The sequence below is a fragment of the Bombyx mandarina genome, chromosome A1 (genome assembly GCF_030267445.1).
Source record: "Bombyx mandarina strain Sakado chromosome A1, ASM3026744v2".
Lineage (NCBI taxonomy): Eukaryota > Metazoa > Arthropoda > Insecta > Lepidoptera > Bombycidae > Bombyx > Bombyx mandarina.
Genome location: NC_143234.1, coordinates 2,402,674 through 2,430,014, shown reverse-complemented (window position 1 = coordinate 2,430,014; position 27,341 = coordinate 2,402,674). Strand labels below are relative to the sequence as shown.

Here is a 27,341-nt window from a genome sequence, read left to right as displayed (position 1 = left end):
TGATCGACATTTGAATGTTATGCTGTCTATCTTTGCTATGAACAAAACGAACTACTTCTAGTGGTACTGGTCTACTGGTGATAGGACGTGTTGTGAGTCCGCACGGGTAATTACCACCACCTTCTGTTGTCTGTTTCTGGTGTGAAACAGTAACGCGTTTCAGTTTGAAGGGTGGGGCAGCCGTTGTACTCTTAAAACTGAGATCTTTTTTTTTCTTTTTATTGATGGACAAAACAAATTTCAACCATAGAAATTTAAGTTTAAATGTTTAACATAACAATCGGGATTGCAATTCAAAACAGGTAAAAATATATAAAAAAATCTCATAGCTCTTGTCTCAAATTTGGTGGTGGCATTTAAGTTGTAAATGTATATGGTCTCGGTAATCATTCAACACCAGTTGGCCGCGTGTTCGTCTACCCATCTAAGCAAATAAAAAATAATAGTTTAAAAAAACTAACAAAATATGCTTTTCAGGATATTATCAAAATAACCCTTCTACTCATATCTGTTCATAAAATATTTATAACGACTGATACCATGTACCACACGCTTTTTTTACAATAAAATCATTTTTTCTTACACTATTTTTAATTTAAATTTATTTAAATTTATTTTCTATTTTTTAGTTGGATTTTCTATAAAAGCGTATTTTGCTAGTTTTTTTAAACTAGTATTTATTTTTCATTTGTTAGTTAAATTTCAAAATTTTCAAATTTTTTTTTTAATATTGAATTGTCACCTTTCCTTAATAAGTATACCAAATTTTGAGTTAATCAGACGTTTTAAAAGGGGTCAAAATCATGTTCAAAGATTCCGTGATATCCTAACATACATACGTCTGAAGCTAATAAAAGCGTATTAAAAAGACTTTATATGTTCGTCTTCTACGCGTTTCTAAATCATTATTCTGATTGTAAAGTAACTTGAGTATTACCTGGAAAGCTGCAGGAATGGCCTCTGTTATAGTGCCGTCAAAATACGATACATAACACGTGTGTAATGCCGAAGCATTAATGTTTTTCATACAACTTAATCAAGAGCGGGGAAAGACAACTTTTTTCGAAAAAAAAAGTATGGCTTCTTTATTTTTTTGTATGAAATAACAATGTTTTGCTTATATGGTTTTAAACGGTTTTTGTTCGTTATACATATAATAGTTCGTTAATTTGGAATGCACATCTATCTATAGTATTGTTAATATATAAGGATATCTTTCAGGCTAGGACAAGCTTTTAATTGATCAGGTATCTTGTCGGATCCTCTGCATCCATTTACGCGGTTTTTAGGTTCTTCAAGCACCGGTTACCGTCCTCGTCGATTACGACGAAAAGTTCAAAGTGCAAACTAGCCCATCCAAGCCAGTCAGTTTCTCCCCGGATCTTTTGAGTGGATCGTGATTCCGATCCAGTGGTAGATTCTTAACTGCTCTTTATAGGCCCAGTGTTAGCAAACTCTATCAGGTTGAACCCATAAGCTTACCTACCGGACCGTAAGTAGCTGGAATAGCCCCTTAAGCTATCAACAATTGTTTTGGGGGAAAAAATGACCGGGTAATAATACAAAAAAAATGACGTTAATATTTTCTTAAATATTGCACTATTTGTCTTACAAACATTTCCAACTAACTAGAGGTCCCACAGTAGTCGAAATTCGACTATAATTAATTGGAATGTAAGTTTGTACACTATTATGATTGTATTTTATACTTCAATAATCACAAATTTCGCCAAGGCTACACTATAAAAAATATTAACAAAGACAAACAATGTTTAATCTATTCTCAATTTGACCACAGTCGTCAAGAACAAAAGTTTGATAATAAATACTATGCATGCGTGTGTGCGTCAAATACATGATATGTAGTGTGTGTAATGTTTTCTTTATTGATTTAATGTATCTTTTATGCATTATTTAAAAAAAATATTAGCATTGTGCAGTTCTTCTCTATGTTCTCTATAAGTGTGGAAAATTTCATACTCCTCCGTCCGCGCAATTTTCGTAAAAAGGGATACAAAGTTTTTGCTTCACGTATTAATATATAGATAACTAAAAACTTCATGTGCAGTTTTACCCCCAAAATAATGAGAACTATTAAAATGTTCTCACAGGAAAGGCGGTTGCCACCGAACGCACCATCAAAGATCAGCTTAACAATTATTAAATCTTAACCAACTGTCAAATATATATAACATATTAATTACTGCACGTCAAATCCAATTATGCACGTGCATTATTTGAATAAGACGTATGTTAAATCATTCGTCAAAATCGCCTTAGGGCTAAAGATTGTTTAATATATATTTTTTTGAACTACCCTTCACATTGTTTTGTGGGGATGTGCGCTGAGCCGAGTCATTTTTCGTCTGTCTTCGCAAAGATTTTCCGGTTGATTTAACGATAGATCTCTATTGTCATGTTTTATGAAATATCGTTGGTTCGTACCAGGTGTGGTTAATGGTATTATCGTGAGACTATGCTTGTTAATATTTCATTAATTGTTGTTAAGAAATGATTTTCAAAATGTTCGAGTTTAGGGTTGGACCGACTCATTTAAGCTCGTACCTATGGATGACGTCAGAAGTGACTAAGGGTTTTCTTATGTCCTCGTCGAACCCGTCGCTCGCGACGAAGGGCTCGACGAGCGAATTAACCCATAGACACAGCCCACTGAGTTTCTCGCCGGGTCTTCTCAATGGGTCGCGTTTCCGATCCAGTGGTAGATTCTGCGAAGCACTGCTCTTGCTAGGGTCAGTGTTAGCAACGCTCCGGTTTGAGACCCGTGAACTCACCTACACACGTTAGGGTGAAGCTGAAATAGCCTCTCAAGGCTATCAGTATAGGTAGGAAAAAACAAAAAGGCTAGCATCATAGGACAGTAGCAACCCTGAGGAGGGTTGTGTGTTGAAGTCAGGCAGGCGTCAGTCGTAAAACTCATGCCCAATTCCTGCGCAGCACGATAAGAAGATATGCTGCGCCAACCGCACATAAATTGGTATAAGGACAGGAAGAAGAATATTTGAAATTTATGAAAAATTGCCATCTGAAACGGGTCGGTGTTTTCGCAAACATATCCTCAACAAGACTAGTGTTTTCTTTAAAAACGTAGTCCCTGAGAATTTCTAAAATCAATTTTCGAATTGTACTAATGACTTCTTCTTCGAATCGCCGTGAATAAAGCACGACAGAGGTTTCTTATTTCAAAGTTTTCTGCTCCAAAATATACTAAAATTAATTAAGCAATAATTTGATCATACTTGTATGTTATGTTTTAGTCAACAAACCAATGAATACTCATTAAGCAACAACATCACTTGCCGGTGTTTCTAAAATAAGTATTTAATGTATAGTATTAATATATAGACAAAAAGAAAACAGTTAAGCACAATTTTCTCGGTGGTTGTTATCAGACAAGCACATTTTTTTAAACACAAACCAAATTTATTACCAACTAAGGCTTAGATATACTCTATTTCTTTTTTTAAAGTCACAAAGATAGATAAGAGAATATCCAATTAAATTGAATCTAATGTTAAAGGTGCCGGAGATTACGTTCCTATTTCGTTTATCAAGAGACCACTACTTAAAAGACATAAGGTAGAGTTTCGTCTGACTTAGGGTCGATTCGACCAAACAAGAGTAAATCTTATTCTTAGAATAACTCGTCAGTTAATCGAGAGTAAATCAATTTTACGTTTTACCATCTACAATTCTAAGACTATTGGGCTAAAATACGCCAAAATCGAGTTGACGCTGCGTACCTAGTCAGGTCATAAGTATTGTCACACAGTAAAAACTTTTCTTTTAGAATGCTGGCCACAAAAAAGTTTATTGAATTCGAATCTCGAATTGTTCATGAAAATAAAAAAGGTATACTTTTAGAATTTTACTCATTTTTAAATATGGAGTGGACGCTTAAAGAAGACCGTGTTGCAGTTATTGCGTTGCATCGTTGCGGTTACGCGCCAATTCAAATTTTTAACATACTGAAAATTTTGAATATAACCAAAAGATTCGTTTATCGTACCACCAAACGATACAATGAAGACTCTAGTGTAAATGACAGGTCAAGAAGTGGTTGCGCTCGGTCTGTTAGGACTCCAGCAGTGATAAAAGCTGTGAAGGCGCGAATTCAAAGAAATCCCAAACGTAAGCAGAAACTGTTGGCTCTGCAGATGGGGTTAAGTAGAACCACGGTGAAAAGGGTGTTAAATGAAGACTTAGGGCTTCGGGAATATCGAAGAAAAACAGGACATCGTTTGAATGCTCGTCTAATGGACCTGAGACTGAAGAGATGCCGCGCTTTGTTGAAGCGGTACGCGGGAAAAAAATATCGGGAAATTCTTTTTTCGGATGAAAAAATTTTTACCGTAGAAGAGAGCTACAACAAAAAAAATGATAAGGTGTACGCACACAGTAGTGAAGAAGCGAGCAACCGTATTCCGCGTGTCCAACGAGGTCATTTTCCATCCTCGCTCATGGTATGGTTGGGAGTTTCTTATTGGGGCTTAACAGAGGTACATTTTTGTGAGAAAGGTGTAAAAACGAATGCAGTTGTGTATCAAAATACAGTCCTAACGAACCTTGTGGAACCTGTTTCTCATACCATGTTCAATAACAGGCACTGGGTATTCCAACAAGATTCGGCGCCAGCTCATAGAGCGAAGAGCACACAAGACTAGCTGGCGGCGCGTGAAATCGACTTCATCCGGCACGAAGACTGGCCCTCCTCCAGTCCAGATTTGAATCCGTTAGATTACAAGATATGGCAACACTTGGAGGAAAAGGCGTGCTCAAAGCCTCATCCCAATTTGGAGTCACTCAAGACATCCTTGATTAAGGCAGCCGCCGATATTGACATGGACCTCGTTCGTGCTGCGATAGACGACTGGCCGCGCAGATTGAAGGCCTGTATTCAAAATCACGGAGGTCATTTTGAATAAACTTTAGTGTCATAAGAATCTATGTTTTGTTAAGTTCATTTTGGTATATGAATGGTTACATAATGAATAAACTTGTTTCAATTATTTTACATTAAACGTGTGACAGAATTTATGGCCTGACTAGGTATGCTCTTACACTATGCCGTTGAACAACAACATTTATTTGCCGGATTTTATTTTCGTTCAGCATTCACTCTGCTATTCGCGTATTGTTATTCCCAGCGTAAGTATACTATCGTTTACGAAAAACGCCTATGGATTTACTCGAGATTAAAATCATGGAATAGGTTATTCCTCGTATAGTTACTCGTGTATAAATTTAAGCTGGGTCGTATCCACCTTTAGAGATAGGCGAGGGACTAAATGCATACCTTTGACGTAATCTACTAAGCATTGCCAACCCGCTTACGTTCGCAAACCCGCGAAATACCGGTACTACGAGTATAATCGTAAATAACACTTTCAATAACACCCAATACCGTATAATTGTATCGTTCAAGCATTTAACACGCGATGCTGTCAAAACACTAAATTATACACATACATTAGGCACGTCAGACATGTGAGCGCATTTGTTACATTACTTCTATATTTAGTTTTCATTTCACACAGTTTTTTTTTTGTAATTTCGTTAAAGTTCAACAGTGATTGTTACGGTCGTTCACTAAGGGACTTGGAACTCACGCTGCTGCGATCTTCAACTGTTCAGATTTACCTTACGTAAACCCGTGCTCTTTGTAAACGTGGGGCAACCTGAATATGTACATTCATCTATACTATCTATATATATACTTCTATACGTGTATACTTATACTTTACTTACATATATAATATTATAAAGAGGAAAGATTTGTTTGTTTGTTTGTATTGAATAGGCTACGAAACTACTAAACCGATTTGAAAAATTATTTCACTGCTTGGAAGCTAGACTACTCCCGAGTGGTATAAGCTATAATATTTTTTGAAAAAATTAGGGATCCTTACTAAAACTCCAATAATGTAACCCAAGGTGTAAAAAAATTACCTATAATATTCTTTACATCGCGTGCCATGCGAAAACTTTTGATGACAGAATAAAATAATGTACTACGACTTTGTAGAACACATCATTATTTACAAAAAGTGTCGCAACAGCATGTCTAACTATTATAGTTAGGCCGCAATAAGTGTTCTTTTATTTTTAAAAATAAAACAACGTCAAATATCGTTGAAATTTTTGTTAAAGACCCGAGCGGAGCCGAAGCGGGCCGCTTGTTTTGTATATTTAGTGTTTAGAAGGCCGAAGAGATTTGCGAGCCTTTAAGCTCTAGATACAAGCGGAGAGAACGAACGAACGAACGATTCTAGATTAGTAAGGTCGTGAACTATTATGGCGATGCTAGTTCTCATCGAGCAACCTCCTTCCGAATTCAAAATCTCCAAATTTAATAGTAAAGATTCAATAGTTCCGTCGTTCGAACTAAGATCACAAAACGTAATAAACTTATCGACAAATAAGTCTTCGCTCACAATGAGAGTTCACGTACACGAGACTACTGTGGCCACAGTTTTGACAGCACGAGAGACCGGCCCGGGAAGATTAATGAACGTTATACTCATCGCCGTAATGACGCGCCCTCCGTTCCTCTAATGACGTATAGTGCGAGGTGACCATGTTTTGCGGGAAATTTGGGAATTTATTGGGTAGAAAAGGATAAAGTTTTTGTGGGCTTAAATTTTGTTGATATTAAAATGTTAGGCACGTGTTTTGACAAGAAAATAAACGAGTATTTAATGACATCAACAGGTACTCCTAATTATTTGGCAATTACGAATTTATTAGCATTTCAATTCTCTTTTTTTTTCGAATAGATGAGAAAACGTGAAATGATGTAGAAGTAGGTCTTGCATTCTCCCGTCGCAAAGCTGTCATGTCTTCCAGTGTGAAGGGTAGTATTGCCTTTGTGTTGTCTGTAGACTCCGGTAACCACTTAACACTAGATGAGCTATTTATCCACATAGTAGAATAAATTCATTTAATAATACAATAAACAACTCTGTTCCATGGTTTGTTTTTCCTGAAATTCCCGCCCACGTAGTGAAATTCAAAGGCCTATGTGTAGCAAAGCTTATATTTTCGACGAAAACTAGTTAAATCTATGGAACAATATCAGTAAAATTTGATTTTTAATTGCTTCGATCAATAAGACAAACAGTCCGCGACAGTTCATTAGTGAAACAAAAGCGTGGTCACAACGTAGCCATCCTTGCTTAATGTCTTCGGCGTTGAGAAAAAACTCTGGCATGTTTATCTTGGCTCGGACGGAGCGCCATCGCGAATTGCCCCCGTGAATTTCGTGTTGCTTCGAACGTATTTAGAGCTTTAAGTTTAGGGTATTATAAATTGCTTCAGCTTTCATGAAATTGATTTATTACACTAATATTTTACTTTACTGGTAGGACCCCTTGTGAGTCCGCGCGGGTAGGTACCACCACCCCGCCTGTTTCTGCCGTGAAACAGTAATGCGTTTTGGTTTGAAGGATAGGGTAGCCGTTGTAACTATACTGGGATCTTAGAACTTATATCTCAAGGTGGGTGGCGCATTTACGTTGTAAATGTCTATGGGCTCCAGTAACCACTTAACATCAGGTGGACTGTGAGCTCGTCCACCCATCTAAGCAATAAAAAAGAAAAACAATACTACTATGCTTGGAACATTACAATTTTGCCCACTCAAAAAACATTCGCTTGCAATACAAGCATAAATAAGATTTGTTTTTATTTATTTATAAATAGACAATGACAAATCAGTTAATGATGCCTTTTAATTAATTTAGTTAATTTGATAATTGTTGACGAGTTTTAATTAATTTTTTTTTAATCGAAATACGAAACAAAATTATAAATCACTGGCGACCGGCCCTCGCTTCGCTTCGGAAACTGTAATTTATTATTGATTTTTCCACTATTTAATGAATGTTATTATACATATAAACCTTCCTCTTTAATCACTATCTATTAAAAAAACCGCATCAAAATCTGTTGCGTAATTTTAAAGATTTAAGCGTGCATAGGGACAAACAGATACAGGGACAGAGAAAGCGACTTTGTTTTATACTATGTAGTGATTAGATTTGTTTTTTCGTTTAGGCAAAGGAAAAACTTTGATGCACTATTTTTTCCCGTGTTTTCCAACCGTATCCCTTGTAAAAACAAAACTTAAGCTAATCACCTTCAACACAAAAGTAATTTCAATCTTGTGGTGCCAGTGATGATGATGGTACAGCCGCGATGCCATTACATAGTACTCAAATGATGTCTATGGGCTCCAAGAGTCGTGTACTACCTGGCAGTGAACTGATCTATAAATCATAGACCATAAATAAATAAAAACATGTTCCAAAACGTTTTTATTCATATGGCCAATAGCTGTAGCTAATCTGTCAAATAGATACCGGAATTAATTGCGAATTGAAAATTCAATTGATTATAACAGTCGACAATGCATATCGGCAAAATAATTTCAAAAAACAATAATGAACAATTATATCAAATAAATAAATAATAGTTTAAAAAAACTTACAAAATACGCTTATAAAGAAAATCCAACTAAAAAATAGAAAATAAATTTTAATAAATTTGAATTAAAAATAGTGTAAGAAAAAGTGATTTTATTGTAAAAAAGCGTGGGGTGCTCTTCAGGATATTATCAAAATAACCCTTCTACTCATATCTTTTCATAAAATATTTATAACTATTAATACCATGACATTTTGAAGGGGGTCAAAATCATGTTCAAAGATTCCGTTACATACTAACAAACTAAATATACATACGTCTGAAGCTAATAAAAGCGTATTAATAACTTGGATCGCTCACTCCGGCCCTGGATCGAGTTAATCGATTTTACTCAGGACGAGTCTAATTTGGTGGATTAATCGTGGACACCCTTGTGCACGCCTAATTTCCTTGTCCATGGCTCGTTGTAATTGAGTATTGTTTTGTTATTTCGACCAATACATTGTTTTATATTATCCGCTATGATGTACCAAACTAGAATATGACAAGGAATGTTCAGTGGTGTGGCTTCACCAGAATGAATGCACCGAGCTTTTAATCGAGTAGGTTCTGCCGTTTTTTTGTGTCAGGCAAAGTATCTACTGTGATCTAACCTCATGTTGAAAAGTTTGAAGTTTGTCAAAGGTTTGAAGGGTGGGGCGACCGTTGTAACTATACTGAGACCTTAGAACTTATATCGCAAGGTGGGTGGCGTATTTAAGTTGTAGATGTCTGTGGGCTCCAGTAACCACTTAACAGCAAGTGGGCTGTGAGCTCGTGCATTATGCTCATGCATGAGGTTTGCGAGTGCGTGGGCTATTGGATATTTGAAGCGGATCGCGGGCCAAAATATGTTTTTAAATTTTGTTGGTAGTCCCCGCACCTCTATAGATGATTTTTTTATGCCACGTTCGCCTTACTAAAACAACTTACCCGTCCGTTGAAACAGGCTTTTTGTTTTATTTTACTCATAATAAATTCAAAGCATTTAGTGACTATAATACTGACGTAACAGATCTTAGGTATGCAAGCGTTCCGATGGCCAGTTACTGACTCATTAGCAGCTCAATTATGATCAGCTCTATACTACAAGTAAGATCATATAATACTATAATATTGTCACGTTTCATGATGATACTGGTGGTGGGATGATACTAGTACTGTCAACCGACACTGTCACCACCACTAAACTGTCAAGTTCGAGCGCTTCGCTTAAGTTAACTAGAGACGTAACTAAATAAATAATAAATAAATAAATATTTACTAACAATCACGCCACGTTAACTGGTCCCGTGCTAAGTTCGTAAATAACTCGTGTTACAGGTACCAGATAACGGAAATAAATGTAAGATTTTTATTATACACATATTTATATATTTAATATACAAAGGAAAAGAGCCCTGGAAAAGACATTTTATATTTATCATACAAATATCTTCCCTTGGCGGGATTCGAACCCGCGACCCCCTTGTGTAGTGACCATGTCACTTACCACTACACCAGACGGCCGTTAAAGTATGTTAACAACAAAAATACTAACGCATTAAATAAAAGTTATTCAAAGAAAACATATTATTATGTAGAAGAAAATCGGCACACCGTCAACAGACTAATAACAATAAAAAAGTTTCGTGCAGTTTATAGCCGTGAGGAAGCCATATATCGATTTTCGAAGTGTTTGCTCATTGCTGTAGTTCCTTAGACTGGACTCTTGGGTGCTCTAAGGTAGTTTAGTACACTTATTGTATAGGTTAGGCTAGCTATATAGCTATAGTTGATACAGTTAGAATTGATTTTGTTTTTTTTATTGCTCTTGTATGCAGACGAGCATACGGCCCAACTAATGGTGAGTGGTTACCGTCGCCCACGGACTTCAGCAATGGCAGGGGCAGAGCTAAGCCGCTGCCTACCGCTAAGCGCTCTCCACAAGCCTCGTTTGAAGAAGGACATGTCAAAGTGCTCGAGAAACACCGTAGAGGGGAGCTCATTCCAAAGCCGGATAGTACGTGGCAAAAAATATCTCTGGAAACGCACTTTGGATGAACGCAGTGGCTCCAGGTAATGTGGATGAACTCTTCTCCGGTGGCGGATGGTGCGATGATAAAAACGAGATGATGGTATCATCTCAAACAATTCCTCAGAGCACTCCCCGTGGAACATTCGGTACAAAATACAGAGCGAACCGAAGTCCCTTTACATGGCTCTTTTTTTTTAATTGCCTTTGCAGGCAGACGAGCATACAGACCCGCTGCCTATAAATCACAAGTAGTCACCCAATGAGTTTCTTGCCGGATTTTCTCAGTGGGTCGCGTTTCCGATCCGGTGGTAGATTTTTTTTTTTTTTTTTATTGCTTAGATGTGTGGACGAGCTCACAGCCCACCTGGTGTTAAGTGGTTACTGGAGCCCATAGACATCTACAACGTAAATGCGCCACCCACCTTGAGATATAAGTTCTAAGGTCTCAATTATAGTTACAACGGCTGCCCCACCCTTCAAACCGAAACGCATTACTGCTTCACGGCAGAAATAGGCAGGGTGGTGGTACCTACCCGTGCGGACTCACAAGAGGTCCTACCACCAGTAATTACGCAAATTATAATTTTGCGGGTTTCATTTCTATTACACGATGTTATTCCTTCACCGTGGAAATCAATCGTGAACATTTGTTGAGTACGTATTTCATTACAAAAATTGGTACCCGCCAGCGGGATTCGAACACCGATGCATCGCTAAACACGAATGTACCGGACGTCTTATCCGTTAGGCCACGACGACTTCTAAGATTCTGCGAAGTACTGCTCTTGCTAGGGCCTGTGTTAGCAACACTTCCAGTTTGAGTCCCAAGAGCTCACCTACACGCTAGGGTAAAGCTGAAATAGCCTCTCAAGGCTATCAGCGTAGATAGGAAAAAAAAAAAAAACAAGTAGTCACATCCTAAATGTTTTGTTGTTCATTCGTATCTGTTCGCTTAATTACTTTTGACTTAAACGTTTTTATTGAATTTTAATTTGACCCCTGATACAGTACTTACATCACGATTTTTTATTATAGTATAACATATTTTTTTTATTATGAACCTTTGGGTCTACGGAAATACTTTGGTTCTCTATGTGTTTTGTACCATATGTTCCACTTGGAGTTCTCTGCTCCATTCCTCTTCTTTTTACCATAACAACTGAAGGAAAAAACGCCGTTGAAAATTTCCATACAAAATATGTTGCGTTCGTAAATATGTTTAAAGTAATGTCGATTAAGTAAAATAAAAAATCTATAATGCCATTCGATTCTATACTCTGACATGATAAGAATAAAGGCCAAAAAACTCAAAGAGGACAACTGTAGTTACGACACCAGAAACAAAACAAATTGCAATTGTGCATTTTTAATATTAAAAATAACTTTTTAAAAGCTTCAAAAAAAAACATCTGATCTCCGCACAGAGTGAAATTGAACTTCCAAAAAAACATCGGATCTCCGCACAGAGCAAAATTGGTCCCTGAACTTAAATAAGACATAACTCTAACACCGGGCCACATCTATCATCACATTTATCAGCTTATGACGTGATATATCAATGATAGACAATAAATAAAGCTTCAATTCAATATTATGATGCGCTCTACAATAGCTTAGTTCATAACGCGTCGTATTATTGGGGTTGTAAATTTTGAGGAGAAAGTCTTTTGACTTTATTTGGATAGGGGTGATGTTCTTAGGTAAGATTACGCTGACTGAATGGATTTGATACTATAGTTTAAACATTTATCAATCTGCGGAATTAATTTCAATCACAGAGATATATAAAATTTACTAGCGATTTTATTGTATGTGGAAACAGAAAAATAAATTCGACTATAAATATTGAACACGACATTAAAACAACGGGAATTATTATATTAAGAAGTATCAAACTAAGTCGATCGCGCTATACTATAAAAAACAAATTCTACTATTTAATTCTCATATGGTGACAACATAATTTAAGATCTGCAAGGGTTACATAACCGCTACACGCTTTTGTTTATTTTTTTTTAAAACACTGTCAATAGGATGTTTTTATCCAAGATTTTAGTTCTTTGTGTGCTTGAGTTGTGAGATTATGATGATGCTGGGAAGGAAAAAAAAACGACGTTTTTTGTCAGAACTGTTTATAGGATTTTTTAGTATATAACATTCTAATACAGGCCTTGACCTGGCACGATTATAGTCTGAGGACAACTTTTTTATGAAATTTTCTGATTTATCTATACTTCTATACTAATATTATAAAGAGGAAAGATTTGATTGTTTGTTTGTATTGAATAGGCTCCGAAACTACTGAACCGATTTAAAAAATTCTTTCACTGTTGGCAAGCTACACTATCCCCGGGTGACATAGGCTATATTTATTATATTTTCAAAAAAATTAGGGACCCTCACTGAAACTCCAATAATGTAATGCCGTGTGTTAGTTCATGTTTAGTGCGTTTACTCTTCGTACGATATAAAATTTACTTTGCTACTTCAGTAACTGTTGCAAGCACCCAAGATGAAAGACAGACATGCTCGGTTTAAAATTTGAGAATTATATTTTTTTAAGATTACCATGCAATTTTCTGGAACATAACAATACTTCGACTTTTCCTCCTACTACGTACATCCTAGCCTATTCTCATTTCAATCTATTTTACATCAAGGACACCAGATAGGCAACTACGGAACACATTATTGTAAGTGGTTACATACGACGAATGAGACGAGCTTTACAATGCAGGAATAACGTCATGTAATTAAAATCGCAGATTATTTATCTGATGATGGAATAATGGTTTTTTTTAAAACATTGCTTTTTATTCGGGCAAATTGATTTTTGAAAAATCTAATGATGCAATTATATATACATTGAACTTTGAGAGTTTGAGTCTCATTCACCTAACCAGCCATCCAAGATCCATCCACTATAAGTAAATCACGCTGTATTTTAGTTGAGTAACTACAGAAATAACTATGACGAAAACTCATTAACAAAACCCGGTGCTAAATTGTGACGAACAAATAAATATCCATTTTACGCATCACAGTTGCAAACAAATAAATATATTGGCTCACCACACCGAGTATCATTAGCTCATATCGTTGCGAAGCGAAACAATGAGTAATCAATTGCATAGAAAATGTTAGCGGATAATTACACCGAAACGTGCCGGCTACATGCGACGAATTTTATTCGACGCGAATAAATTCAATATTGCTGATGTGTTTGTAAGTGAAAATATAAATTTGTGAAACGTTACAGGCTGACTATTGCCTATAGCAGTGTTCCATGCCATTATCAAAATAAGCGAACAGTTGTAATTATGCTGAGATCTTAGAACTCATATCGTATCGGGTATTGAAAAAATTACCTATAAAGCGAAATTACATGACAGCTTTTCTGCTGCAGTTGGTAATCCGGTGTTACCTCACCCTCGGTAGGATACATCATGCTGTATCATTAACAAAAATATAATGTTTAGGCGATCAGAATTTTCATAAGTATCTAACTTATTAGCATTATTATATCTTCATATTCTTCTATATATAAAAATGAAATGCTGTTCGTTAGTCTCGCTAAAACTCGAGAACGGCTGAACCGTTTTGGCTAATTTTGGTCTTGAGTTATTTGTGGAAGTCCAGAGAAGGTTTAAAAGGTAGATAAATATGAAAATGCTCGAAATTAAATAAAAATAACAATTTTGTTATCCCTTTGATTTCCCCCCGTCGGACGGATTCCTTTTGTTTGTGTCTTTTATTTATCGATTGAGGCACTACGAAGTCTGCCGGGTCGACTAGCTTAAAATATTTATTGTTCAATTCGTCGTGCAAAGTCGGCACGTATTCCGCAGGCGATCTGTCTTAGGGCGTGGACAGACAAACAGGGCCGACTCATCACATTAAATTGTTACAATGTTCATCTGAGTATGTGCTAGTGAATTTGGCGAAACTAGCGTTATTCATTAGTTTTAGTAGGTTTTGTTTTTCACTGGGACCGTCCAAACTCAAATAGCCGCGGGGACCTTGTAGGAGGTTTGGCCCCCGGCACAGAAAAAGAGGTTTTTTTTTACTGGTATCTATAGAATCAGGATTTTTTGAGATTCAGGGTGAACCAAACCTGTAGCTTTATGGAAGACAGCTTGAAGGCCAACGAATTTACTGAAAAAAATACGGTTATGAGACTAAACATGTGTATTTCTAGCGATAGCCATCACAAAAGGGAAGACATTTGTTAGATAAGTTTACATATATGCAAGCTCTGAACAACAACAATCGGGCCATTGGTTTACCAAGCAATTTTGCCGCTCGATTGAAGATCTTCCCTTTGTCGATTACCTCCGAATATTCAAAAGTGGAAAACTAAAATGTAGGAAGAAATATTGTAACGAAAATCGCCTGCATTGTATTGGATTCTGAAAACATTTATTGTTTACCCATCCAAAAGTAGCGTTATTGTTTTAATCTTCCAATGACTGACATCATATTTGTCAAAATCTGATACTTGTAGAACGTTAGATCATCTTATATCAGAACGGCGCTATAGCCTTCGACTTTACCGGTAATGTTCAAAATCAGCCCGACATTTTTTTCTTAAATTCTTCTCGTTAGGCTTATTAGTGGCTTAAACTAAGAAATTGTCGAACGGGCGTCACCCGGATAATCCGACCGGAAATCTCGCCTCGGGCGGTTCCTAAGGACGCCACATAACCAAAAAAATTATAAATATTTTGATCATTTATAATTTATATATATATAAGTTTAAGTTCTGTTTTGGTAGGCAGCGGCTTGGCTCTGCCCATAGCATTGCTGAAGTCCATGGGCGACGGTAACCACTCACTCACCATCAGGTGGGCCGTATGCTCGTCTGCCTACAAGGGCAATAAAAAAAATATTGGGGGCTTCGGTTTCAAAATGGTCTACTCAAATAAGATCGTCACACGTCGTATGGCTTCAGTAAACTCCTTTTGATTCTAACTCGAACGGTTCTCAGAGTGATCCATCTTGGAAAACGTGGACAGAAACTCCCTTGGACTTGTTACTCCTTGGGTAATGTGTCGCTACACTTAACGTCGACAATATAGAAGAGCTCGATGAACTATATTTAAATCGCAATATCTATTCAATCTAGCCTTTATCCTCCAAGAGTGGAATAAAAAAAACAAAAAAAAATTGCTAATGACTTTATCACCGGTTCCGTCACGGAGAAGCAATCAAAATCTGTAGAGAAATATCGTCAACCCTGATCCGGGTATAATCTGTAGGCCGGTATATCTGTCAACGTCACGGGCAGACGAACATGTCTGATCGTATCTTCCGGGGAGACGTTGATGCGATTTTTTGATGGCTTCAGGACTGCTAGCCTTCAGAAACTATTTTAGTTGGTCATTATAAATCGGTGCTAAGCCTACTTACGAACGTAACGGAAAAAAACAGGTTTGAACATTTTCTACATTATAACTCCTCTTTGAATCGCCAAGATCTTTTTTTAAACAAAATACGAACTTTAAGAACTTGACTGAAGTTATCACGAAAATTAAACAAATTAAAATCAGAGGATAAGAAATACATCAATTATGGTAAAACGTCGATTACAAGATGCACCCTAAATATTTCAAACTAATAATAAAATATCCTATTATTCAAAAAATTTCATCATCAGAGAACCATCATCACCAATCACTAATTACTGAATTTGTCAATAATAATTCACTTTGATCATCAGAAGAACCACCGTCATATCTAGCAGTCGTTTACCTAATCTATCGAATTTAAGACGCACTGTACGAATACGTATGAAAAATCACGTAAAAAAGTGTATATTTCTTAAAGTTTTTAAAACAAACCACCAATTCTATTTTCATTAAATAAATAGTTGTATAATCTGTATAAATAACATATCGAACTATTACTTAGATAGAATTAACTTAGTTGTCAAAAGGTCGTTGTCCCGAGGCGTCGCCCCGCGTGTCTCCGTGATGTATGGTTTGTGATGCGGCTGCGCTGCTAATGACAGCATCCGAGGGAGGGAACTCGGTTTGACACATTTCGAAAAATAAAAATTAACCAATAAAAGATAGGCTGCTTCTCTTAAAAAAGAAGGCAAAGGGAATTTAATGCAAGTATTTTTTTTTATTGCTTAGGTGGGTAGACGATCTTACAGCCCACCTGGTGTTAAATGGTTACTGGAGCCCATAGACATCTACAACGTAAATGCGCCACCCACATTGAGATATAAGTTCTAAGGTCTCAAGTATAGTTAAAACGGCTGCCCCACCCTTCAAACCGAAACGCATTACTGCTTCACGGCAGAAATAGGCACGGTGGTGGTATCTACCCGCGCGGACTCACAAGAGGTCCTACCACCAGTAAGAGTTAGACCTAATGTTTTCAAGTGCACGTAACATTAGGGCCATATCCGTGAATGCTTTCTATTATTATTGAGTATCTCAAAGCTGCCTAGTTCTGCCGCGAGGAAGGCGTTCATTCCGGTTTGAAAAATACAATTTATACCTCGGTTTCAATGGCGGGGTTCACGTTGGATCATCTCGCATCTACACAATCATGTAAAAAAATGTTCTCACTATAACTCAGTAGCTTTCGAATCCAACGCGTATTATTTTTTTCTATAGGGCTATATACCAGTTGTAATCTGTGGTTTGAGTATCCTTGGAAGTACGCGAGCTCCCATTGAGGATATGTGAAAAAGATATTATATATAATCACTTCTATAATTTTTTATATCCACAATGTGTGGTTTAAAATTATCCTTGAAGCTATTAAAATATCTTGCTTAATAGAAACTGACCGACCATCTATGTCTTAGATCTATCTCGAGACACATCTTAGGAATAGGCATCGAGTTATCAGGGAAAGGGTAGTCATAAGTTTTACGAAGGACTAGGAACGACAAACTCAACGTAGTTTTAATTTGTTATCAAAGACTATACAACGTTAACGCCGCCCCATGTTTGGGACACAAAGCCAATAATACTTCAGTTGTAACAATACAATAAAGAACATCACCCTTCAAGCCGTAACGCGTGACTACATCACGGTATAAATAAGTAGGTTTGCGACACCTACCCGAGCGAACTCACAATACGCCTTACAACCAGTAATTTCTAACAATAGTAATGAAACTAATCTTAGACTAGTTTTCTTTGCAAAATGAACCAACCAAGAATTTATAATTCTTGTTCCGAGTGAAGATTCGCGAACGCTTAAAGTGACTATCTCACTGTCCAAATCTGACCTTCCAATAATTTAGTATGACGTCTTTAATACGCAGGTTTGAAGTAACTTCCCGAACCAAATATATTCTAGGGCACAGCGCTCCCATGTTATTGATTATCTATACAATGTTATTTCTAGACACGACAGCATAATATTTTACTACTCTACACACATGCACTATACACACACATACAAAGGCTTATATATATGACACACTACCGCAGCGTATGTGTTGAACGTATAGAAGAAAAATACTCGCGTCTCGCAGTTTTCTTCGGAACATAAATTCAGTGGAGCGGTGTTTATATCAGAAGTTTTTGTTAAAATTTTTGATCCGTACTTTTGATGTACTTTGAAATAGGAATCAATAGATGCGTTCATTGGTGTCCGGGAATCGTGGATAAGACGCGAATGTAGACCTTAGCGAAAATTCCGATTCCTATAATGTGACGTTACGTTGATCAACATTGTTTAAAATTGGACTCTTTGTTTAAAAATTAAATCGGCAATAATCCTTTCAATTTACCTATTCTCTGCGCTTATAGATAACTATATGTTAAAGTTAACGAAAACAAACTTAATAAATATATTAAAAAAATGCACAAAAAACGACTCCACGCATCTCGATGCCTAGAAAATTCCGCACGAACACAAGCCCAAACGTCACACACGATCGCCTATCTTTTTTACACGTGACCTGCTAGAAAGAGACGAAGGAACAAGAAAGGACTAACATTTTATATGTTGGCCGGGTCATGGATATAAAAATCGTTTTGCACATACGTATACTGTATATGCTATTACAGCCGCACAGGAAAGCATTAGAAATCTCCAATAATACAGAATTATTGCTGCGAGCATTGTGCGACGCCATTTTATATAAAAGGATTTCATCTTAAGCGTTATCTTTTCTTTCATTTTGACAATTTCGTGAAAATAGACTGTTATATTTCATATCGTCTAAGAACAATTATTTTAGCGTCCGAATGATAGCTTTTTACATTAAATGTGATAGAAGTGGCCTTGGTGCGCCTTTCTTCCTTCCTTCCTGGTGGCATTTCTGGTTTCCTTGAATGACTGTGACCAATTATCAGCGGGCTTCGTCTAACTTCTAAATCAATGAAAAATACGACAGTAATTTCAACAACAATTTTATTTTGTGATAATAAAATCAAATTTTATTGTAAAATTAAGTACGAAGGTAACATTAGAATTCAGCTTTATGGAAAGTGACGTCATAAATCGCTAAACACATGTTTTTGCTAGTCACCATAGAAATCATTGAAATTAAAAATGCCTAACTCATTTGTTTCGGAACGTATTAATAATGTTTTTGTAATAAGAAATCATACTTTTTGATAAATTTGACAGAACCGTAACGTCATTTGTCCGTGTCACGTAATTAGAAGCAACGATTTTCTTAACCTAAAAAGTTTTTCTAGTAATTCAACCATTACCAAGTACATTGACAAACATGAGATCAAAGTCCCAATTGAATTGCATAATGCTTGTCCCGCCCTTTGAACCAGAACGTCTCACTGCTTTGGAGCATAAATAAGCAGAATGTGGGTAGTGATACGTGACGAATATTTTAATAAAAAGTAGAGATGGGACTGGTGGTAGGACTTCTTGTGAGTTCGCACGGGTAGGTACCACCGCCCCGCCTATTTCTGCCGTGAAGCAGTAACGCGTTTCGGTTTGAAGGGTGGGGCAGCCGTTGTAACTATACTGAGACCTTAAAACTTATATCTCAAGGTGGGTGGCGCATTTACGTTGTAGATGTCTATGGGCTCCAGTAACCACTTAACACCAGGTAGGCTGTGATCTGGTCCACCCAACTAAGCAATAAAATAAAATAAAAAGATGGAAGTAACATAAGATTTGTTTGTCCAACAGCACTGTCAACAAAAGGATGGTCTGGAATACGCCGCGTGGTCTCGACCACGGGGCGCTATGGCCATCAAGCAGGGCTATGAGGTGAGATGGCGTAGATATTGACGACTGATAGAATGTTCATTCCATAGATGAAAAGTTTATTAAAAGTAGATAGTGTAATTAGATTGCAAGAATGCTTTTTCGAACGGAAAGCTTATTAGACGTAGATACTGCAAGCTCTTAAAATTCTTCTTTATTCTTTATTGTACACACAGTTAATATAATAAAATAATTGCGAAAAGTTATAAAATGGCGAGCTTAACTCAACAATTGAGTTATCTACCAGCTAACCGTTCTTAAAGATGGAGAGCTTTACATAATTTAAAATGTTCATTTTAAATTTCACTCAGGCTTCTATACGGTTGATTGCTAGAATGTTCATTCCAAAAATCTACCGTAGTTTATTAGGCGTAAATGAAAAATTATTGTACATAGATGCACATGCTCTTTTGTTTTTTAATTCAGTTTATAAGATGTACCACTTCAATGTATAGTTTATTTTCAAGACTAAGTGTGTGTTTTTTTTTTTTTTTTTTTTTTTTTCCTACCTATGCTGATAGCCTTGAGAGGCTATTTCAGCTTCGCCCTAACGTTAGTAGGTGAGCTCGCGGGGCTCAACCGGAGAGTTGCTAACACTGACCCTAGCAAGAGCAGTGCTTCGCAGAATCTACCACCGGATCGGAAACGCGACCCACTGAGAAGATCCGGCGAGAAACTCAGTGGGCTGTGTCTATGGGTTAGTTCACTCGTCGAACCCTTCGTCGCAAGCGACGGGTTCGACGAGGACGGTGACCGGTGCTTGTGGTGCCTAAAAGCACTGTTAATGGATCAGGAGGATCCGTAATGACGTGCTTTGGGCGACGTCGACGGTTTACCATTCGGTCTACTGGGTCGGGTATGTAATTTCCAGCGGCTACGATGAGAGGGTTCTCATGTCGTGCCGCCTTCTCAAAATGGCGCAGCGATGCCGACTGTAGATACTTACTAAGGGAGTCGAGCTCCAGGTCGTCGTGGAGATCCACATTCCTAAGGAACCAAGGCGCTCCGACGGCTATCCTGCAGAATCGTGATTGAATAACCTGAAGGGATTTCAAGTTGGTGCGGGCTGCGTGAGCGAACACTACGCTTGCATACGTCATGACGGGGCGTATACAAGTTTTGTAGAGAGTTACCTTATTACGGAGGGACAGTTTGCTTCGACTACAAAGCATTGGATAGAGTCGTCCTAGAATAAACGCGGCGCGGTCGCGTACCGTTTTTATATGGGGACGGAATGTCATCCCTCTGTCGAGGGTGACGCCTAGATATTTGACCTTCGAGACCCACGGGATGGGCTGGCCAAAGAGAGTGATGGGACTAACGGCGGAGGTGTTTGCGCGCCTACTACGGAGTGGGATGCTCGAAGTGATGTTCGGAGGGCGACCCCTTTTGAAGAGCACCGCTGCGCTTTTCGTGGGGTTGATGTCTATTCGCCACTTCCGGAACCACTGTCCCATGGTGGCTACTGCGATCTGGAGTCGCCGATGAAGCAGCGACATCTTCCTACACGAGTAGTAGATAGCCGTGTCATCGGCGAAGAGCGCTAGATGGGTCTCCGGAGACCGGGGTATATCATTGATATACAAACTAAATAATAACGGGGAGAGCGCGGAGCCTTGCGGGACTCCGGCGGTCAGTTGACGGGGACGAGAACGAGTTCCCTCTACTCGATATCGAAACGAACGGTTCGACAAGAAGTCTCGTATGATGAGCACGAGTCTGTCTGGCACTCCCATGTTGTACAGTTTATAAATTAAACCGTTGTGCCAGACTTTGTCGAACGCCTTCGCGATGTCGAAGAAGAGGGCGCCGGTCGGGATTTGTTTACGCCTATTTAGTCCTATCAGAATGTGCTCCGTGAGGCGGTGCACTTGTTGTACGCACGAGTGTTTTGAGCGGAATCCGAACTGTTCGTCAATGAGAATTTTGTTCGCGGTAACAAAATCCCAGAGGCGTTTCCTAAGGAGCCGTTCGTAAATTTTTCCTATCGTCGAGAGGAGACTAATCGGACGGTAACTAGAAGTTTCGTTTGTCGGTTTGCCCGGCTTATGTATACCGATAACGTCCGCTTCTTTCCACACCGCGGGAAAGATGCAGTGCGTCATAGCGGCATTTAAAATTGTAGCCAACATTGCTATCAGTTGGACTGGCAAAAATTTTAGCGCGCGGTTGTGGATGCCGTCGGAGCCGGGTGCCTTCCTAGGTTGTAGGTTGTGGATCGCGTCTCTAACTTCGTCAGTGGTAATGGGGGGTAACGCGTCCGAGGGCGGCAGGGAAGCTCTGCGCTCGACCTCCCTGTCGACTAACTCGGTGTGTTCGGGGTCCGCGTGTTGAGTGCTGGTGGTGCACTGCTCTTGCAGTGCATCGGCCAGCAGCTCAGCCTTGTCATCGTCATCGAATGCCGGTGGTTGGCCTGAAGGGCGTACGAGGGGAGGCATAGTAGCGGTAGTTTCGGATTTGAGAGTCCTAGCTAGTCGCCAGTATGCTTGGTGGGAGGGCGCGAGTTGTTCTAGATAACTATGCCAATTATCGTTACGCGCGTCGCTTAAGCGGGAGTGGACTTCGCGTTGTAGACGACGCATCCGAATCCGGTTTGAATGCGTGGGAAGACGATCGTAGGCCCGGATTGCCGCGTTCCTAACTCTTAAGAGATTCCTAAGATCGGGGGACAGTCTGATGCGGTGGAAACTGTCCTCCACATCGACTTCTTTAGAAGATCTAATAATCGCGGAAGATATGTGATCGGTAATGATGTTTATGGATTCGACGGTGTCCTCGGGGGATAGATTCGAATCCGGGCCGTAAGGGAGGATTGGCGGAGCGGTGTCGGCTAGGCACGTGCCCAGCTTATTCCAATCCACCATGGTCCTCGTAACAGTGACTGGGTTGTGGGGGCGACCGAGCTGCATAACGACAGGTCGGTGGTCTGAGTCGAGCTCTGACATTGCTTCGATGGAACGCAAGCGCAGAGTTACGTTCCTAAGCAATGCCAGGTCTATAGTGCTCGGACGGAGCGCGATGTTATACGGATAACATGTTGGAGTTGGGGGACCGACTATTTCAAAGGTGAGGTCGTCTATAAACGCGTCGAGACGCCTACCGTTAACGTTAGTACGATGGCAGTTCCACCTAGTGTGGTGGCAATTTAAATCGCCTGCCAGGATGACGGAGTCTCCCATGCCGAACAGTGACTCGATGTCACTGCTCAGAAGGGGCTTGTCCGGGGGGAGATAAACGGATGCGATGACGATCGGCTGGTGTCCCGTCAGCGAGATACGGCACACTGACGCCTCGATATGTGAGAGCGAGGGAGTATCGAGAGGGACAACGTGCAGGGCCCGCCTATAGTAAATGGCAGTCCCGCCTTTGGAGGCGGTGAGTCTGTCATTCCTAACCATGACGTAATTCGCGACTTTCGGGTCGCGACGCGAGGGCTTCAGACAGGTTTCCTGCACTAGTAGAATATCTACAAGATTATCGCGGAGGAATTCGAAAATTTGATCGCGTTGCCGCGCGAGTCCGTTAGCATTGTAGAATGCTAACGTAAGGGAATACGGTTTTTCTCTACCTTTTTGCGCCATTGATTACCGGTAAAGATTTTTATAAAGTGCGGGACACGGACTCGTATACGTCCATGTGATCGAACGCGGCCGCGAGTCTCTGTTCGGGGGTTACCGACCTACGTATCGCGTCTGCGAACGATCGCAGACGGTCGAAGTTAACAGCGGTGACGAAGTCGCGCACGAGCGCGAAGTCGTTGACGGCAGAGGGTTGCGGGGGGCGGAACGCGGGCGCGGGGCGAGGTGCGAGCAGGGGCTGGGGCGCGGGGCGTGTCGCGAGCGGGGGCGGGGGTGCGGTTTGCGTTCCCGCCTTCGTATACGGCAGCGGCTTTTTCCACGCTGAAACCGTGGGAACTGCAGCCGGCACGAAGGCAGGTTTCGGCACTGAGGGTGCCGAAGTCTTTGGGCCGACGGTTCGCGGAGCTGGGAGGGTTGAACGCTTGCGCGGAGCCCTAGGACATCCACGGTAGTTCGCGGGGTGCCCTTGCTTAAGGCATAGGACACAGCTTGGAGGTTCGGTCGCGGTTTCCCTAACACGCGAGCAATCTAGTGTGGCGTGGTCGCCGAGGCACTTTACGCAGCGGGGGCGCGCGTGGCAATTACGAGCCGAGTGGCCGTAAAGCTGACATCGGTAGCACTGCCCGGGAGTGTCACGCTTATGGGGGGCTTCGATCGAGATCCCGGATAGGCCGCAAATTGTCGTGAGACATGCGATCTTCTTTTTGGCCTCCGGGGTGGGTTCTAACGCCACGAGTATCATATTATAGGGCTGTTTGCCCCGCCCGCTGTGCATCCGGTGCACACTAACTATCGGGAGGGCCTGAGCGGTCAGATCCTCCTTAACATAGTCTATGTCCAACTCCTTGGGGACTCCGCGTACTACTACGCGGAGCTCGCGGTCCTCCTGAAGAGCATAGGTGTGGAAACCTATGTTCTCCTTTCGGAGGTATGCTGAGAGGGCCCTATGGTCGCCCGGCGTTGCGACCTTAATCTGAATCCCATGCGCGACGTTACGCGCATGGGTGTAGTTAATTTTATTTGCCTGAAGGGCCTGGGACACGCGATTCCACGCTGTCTTCTCTTGAAGTATCAGCGGGGGCGGGGCAGCTACTTTGGGAGCGGGCGCGGGCTTGGGACGCGGCGGCGGGGTTACGCGGCGAGCGGAGTCCGACTCCGGTGTCACGACTACCTGCGGGCGGGAGGCGGTCGCGGATTTAGTTTGCTTCGTCGTGGAGCTCCGGGACTCCACGGCGCGAGTACGCTTTTTTCCGCGCGTTACGGTTTGGAACCCATCCGAAGTTCCAGGCTGAGGGCTTGACGCGGATTCGAAATCCATCTCCGATTCGGTATCGGAGCCTGAACTCGAAACGATCGAGGTCGCGACGGATGAAGCGCGCGATGACGTAAACGACGCGGGCGCGGGGGTGGGGGTAGCGTTAGGCGCTACGTGAGCCGCATCGTGGGAACGTGCGCTCGAACTTGACGCGGCGGCGGGGGGCGCGCGGCGTGCCTCCGAGGCACGTTTGAGATACGCGGCGACGGACGCGGGGGGGGAGGGATTGCCACGGGCGGCCCTAAACTCTAGGTACTCGGCCCTAATTGACGGGTACCTATCCCGGAGGAACCCGACAATATCACTAGCGTCTTCTTTCTCCATTCTTCGGTCTTCTTGCCCGGGGGGGGCGGCCCCGGGACTTTTGTTGAACTCGCCGAAAGGCGAGGCCCCGGATAGGATTTGTAACCCCCCTGTGCTGCAGGACAGCAAGGAGCAGGGGGGGGGAATGCCTATGCCGTGAAAACGGCAATCGGCGGGGAAAAGGAAAGGAACCCGCTCGGGCTGTATAGTGCTACAGCAGGCAGAATCGCGAGCGGGGGTCTAGTCTTGAAAAAGACTGTTGTTTTTGGGAAGGGTTAGGAAATCGCTAGCCTGTGAGTGCCACAGGAAGCTGAACGTAGCGATTGGTTTTGCCTTGAAAAAGGCAGTTGGTAAGGGTGGGTTCGCGGTTACAAAACTTTAGCGCACAAAAATGGATCTCGATACGCAGATCGCAAGCGACCAACGGATCGGCACGTCCGCACTACTGAATTGTACGCACGATGTATTCACGGTCACTACACTGTCGAGCACAACTGTGAGTTCAGAGACGTAGCTCGCAAGCGGGCCACGGATCGGAAAGCACGTCCGCGCACGACCGAGTCGTGAGCGAGAATGAATTGTGGTTTTTAGTATATATATACTACCACATAAACCCATCCTAAGAAGTTTAATTCTTAGTTGCATGTACATAGACATATGTGTAGAATATACTGAGACTATACTGAGACCTTATAACTTATATCTCAAGGTGAGTGGCGCATGTACGTTGTAGATGTCTATGGGCTCCAGTAACCACTTAACATCTGGTGGGCAGTGAGCTCGTCCACCCATCTAAGCAAATCTTTGTACAATAATAGGAGAATGGGCAGTTTTTGGTCAATTTTCACGTAACGTTAAACACGTAATGTCAAATGTTCCGTGAAGCATTCGTGGCCTAATTAGCAAGACGTTCTGTGTACTCGTAACGAGAGATACTACTACGCACACGTCCTTACGGATCCATCAGATCCAATAACTGTTGCATTAGATACCTTCAGCTCTAGCACTAGGAGCAGGCTGAGGAACCCCGGTAACCGTACTCGTCGAACTCGACAAAGAGGTCGACGTGCAACCTAACCCATGCATCAGCCCGCTGAGTTTCTCGCCGGATCTTCTCAGTGGGTCGCGATTCCGATCCGGTAGTAGATTCATTCGCGAAGCAATTGCTCTTGAGTTGTTAGGTCTCCTTCGGAGGCGCTCGGGCAGTTGTTAGCAACTCCCACCCGTCCTGGCTGAGCCTTTGCTCGCCCACCTATCCTGGTGAAGCTGGAAAGGCCCCCGGCCACCAGTAATATTTCAATCATAAAAAAAAATAAAAAAAATAACTACTACGCTGTGACTTAACCTAAAAGTGTGCAATATCTGTGGATAGATCTCAGAAACAGACATTGGGAGTCAGCTAGACATAAAATCTGTATTTCATCTCGCATAACCTTGTGCATATGCTACGTCATCAAGGCACAGTATTGTAAATATTTTTTTTTTTTTTTTAATAATAATAATAGAAAAATAACAATAATGGTATCGCCGGTTCTGAGATTCCGAGATACATTATTAAACGAGGCTTGTGGAGAGTACTCAATGGTAGGCAGCGAATTGGCTATGCCTCTGGTATCGCTGACGTCCATGAGCGACGGTAACCACTTACAATCGGGTGGGCTGGATGCTCGTCTGCCTACAAAGGCAATATTTTTTTTATTAAAGTACGTAATGTAGCTCAGTCATGATGAGTGATGATGGACGGTGATAATAAGAAGAGATCCAGTCTTGTGCGGCATTCGGATGCTATATTTATTTCGTGCTGTGAGTCTAACAACGGATGTCTCACATAATATGCTTAGTTCGGCAAATCGATGTTATTAACCGACTTCAAACAAAAAAATAGAAGGAAGAATTTTTTTTGTAAAATAAATTTTACTCTGCATTGTATCGAGTACTGACTCAAAAAAAATAATTGTTGTCTTTCATCTAAGAGGTCAATGGCGTTCGTTTAAATTTACTTCTGAATTTAGTTGATGCGTGTTGAAGTCTTGGTGTAGGAAAATTTTTGAAAATAGATTTTTTTTTTAACTCCCTGCACATTATTTAGTTGCAACTAATTAAGTAAAATTTTTAATCATTAACTTTCTTCATTATTGATCTTGTTTTTGTTTTCAATATTTTCTGTAAATGTAGCTGATATTAATTATTAATGCAATTTTTCCCTTTTTCATATAATTATACTATGTATGTTTGTAATGTGCATAGTAACTGAGTGACTGCATTCATCATGTACTGTGTAACTCCTCCGGGTATATGACAAAAAGGTCCTCATTTGCAACTGTCCCCCGCAGGCGGTCACGCCCACGTCCGTTGTTCCTTGCACTTCTGTAGGGCCCTGTCATCTGTCGTGAATCCCCCTCTCAAGACTCATCTAATTCCTCTTAACTCCTAAATCATTGCT

At 40.6% G+C, this 27,341-nt stretch overlaps 1 protein-coding gene across 6 annotated transcripts in view; it reads left to right on the top strand.

Annotated features, from left to right (window-relative positions):
- The window catches only part of LOC114239569 (zinc finger protein rotund), a 225,790-nt gene that overhangs the window by 66,011 nt on the left and 132,438 nt on the right, over positions 1-27,341 (top strand). For 5 of the 6 annotated variants that reach the window (XM_089739668.1, XM_089739667.1, XM_089739663.1 and 2 more), the window contains one exon: positions 19,625-19,705. The exons of the other annotated variant lie outside the window; for it this stretch is intronic. In XM_089739668.1, the coding sequence (XP_089595794.1) occupies positions 19,625-19,705 (81 nt within the window). The remainder of the gene's footprint in view (positions 1-19,624; positions 19,706-27,341) is intronic. 6 annotated transcript variants of the gene reach the window in all.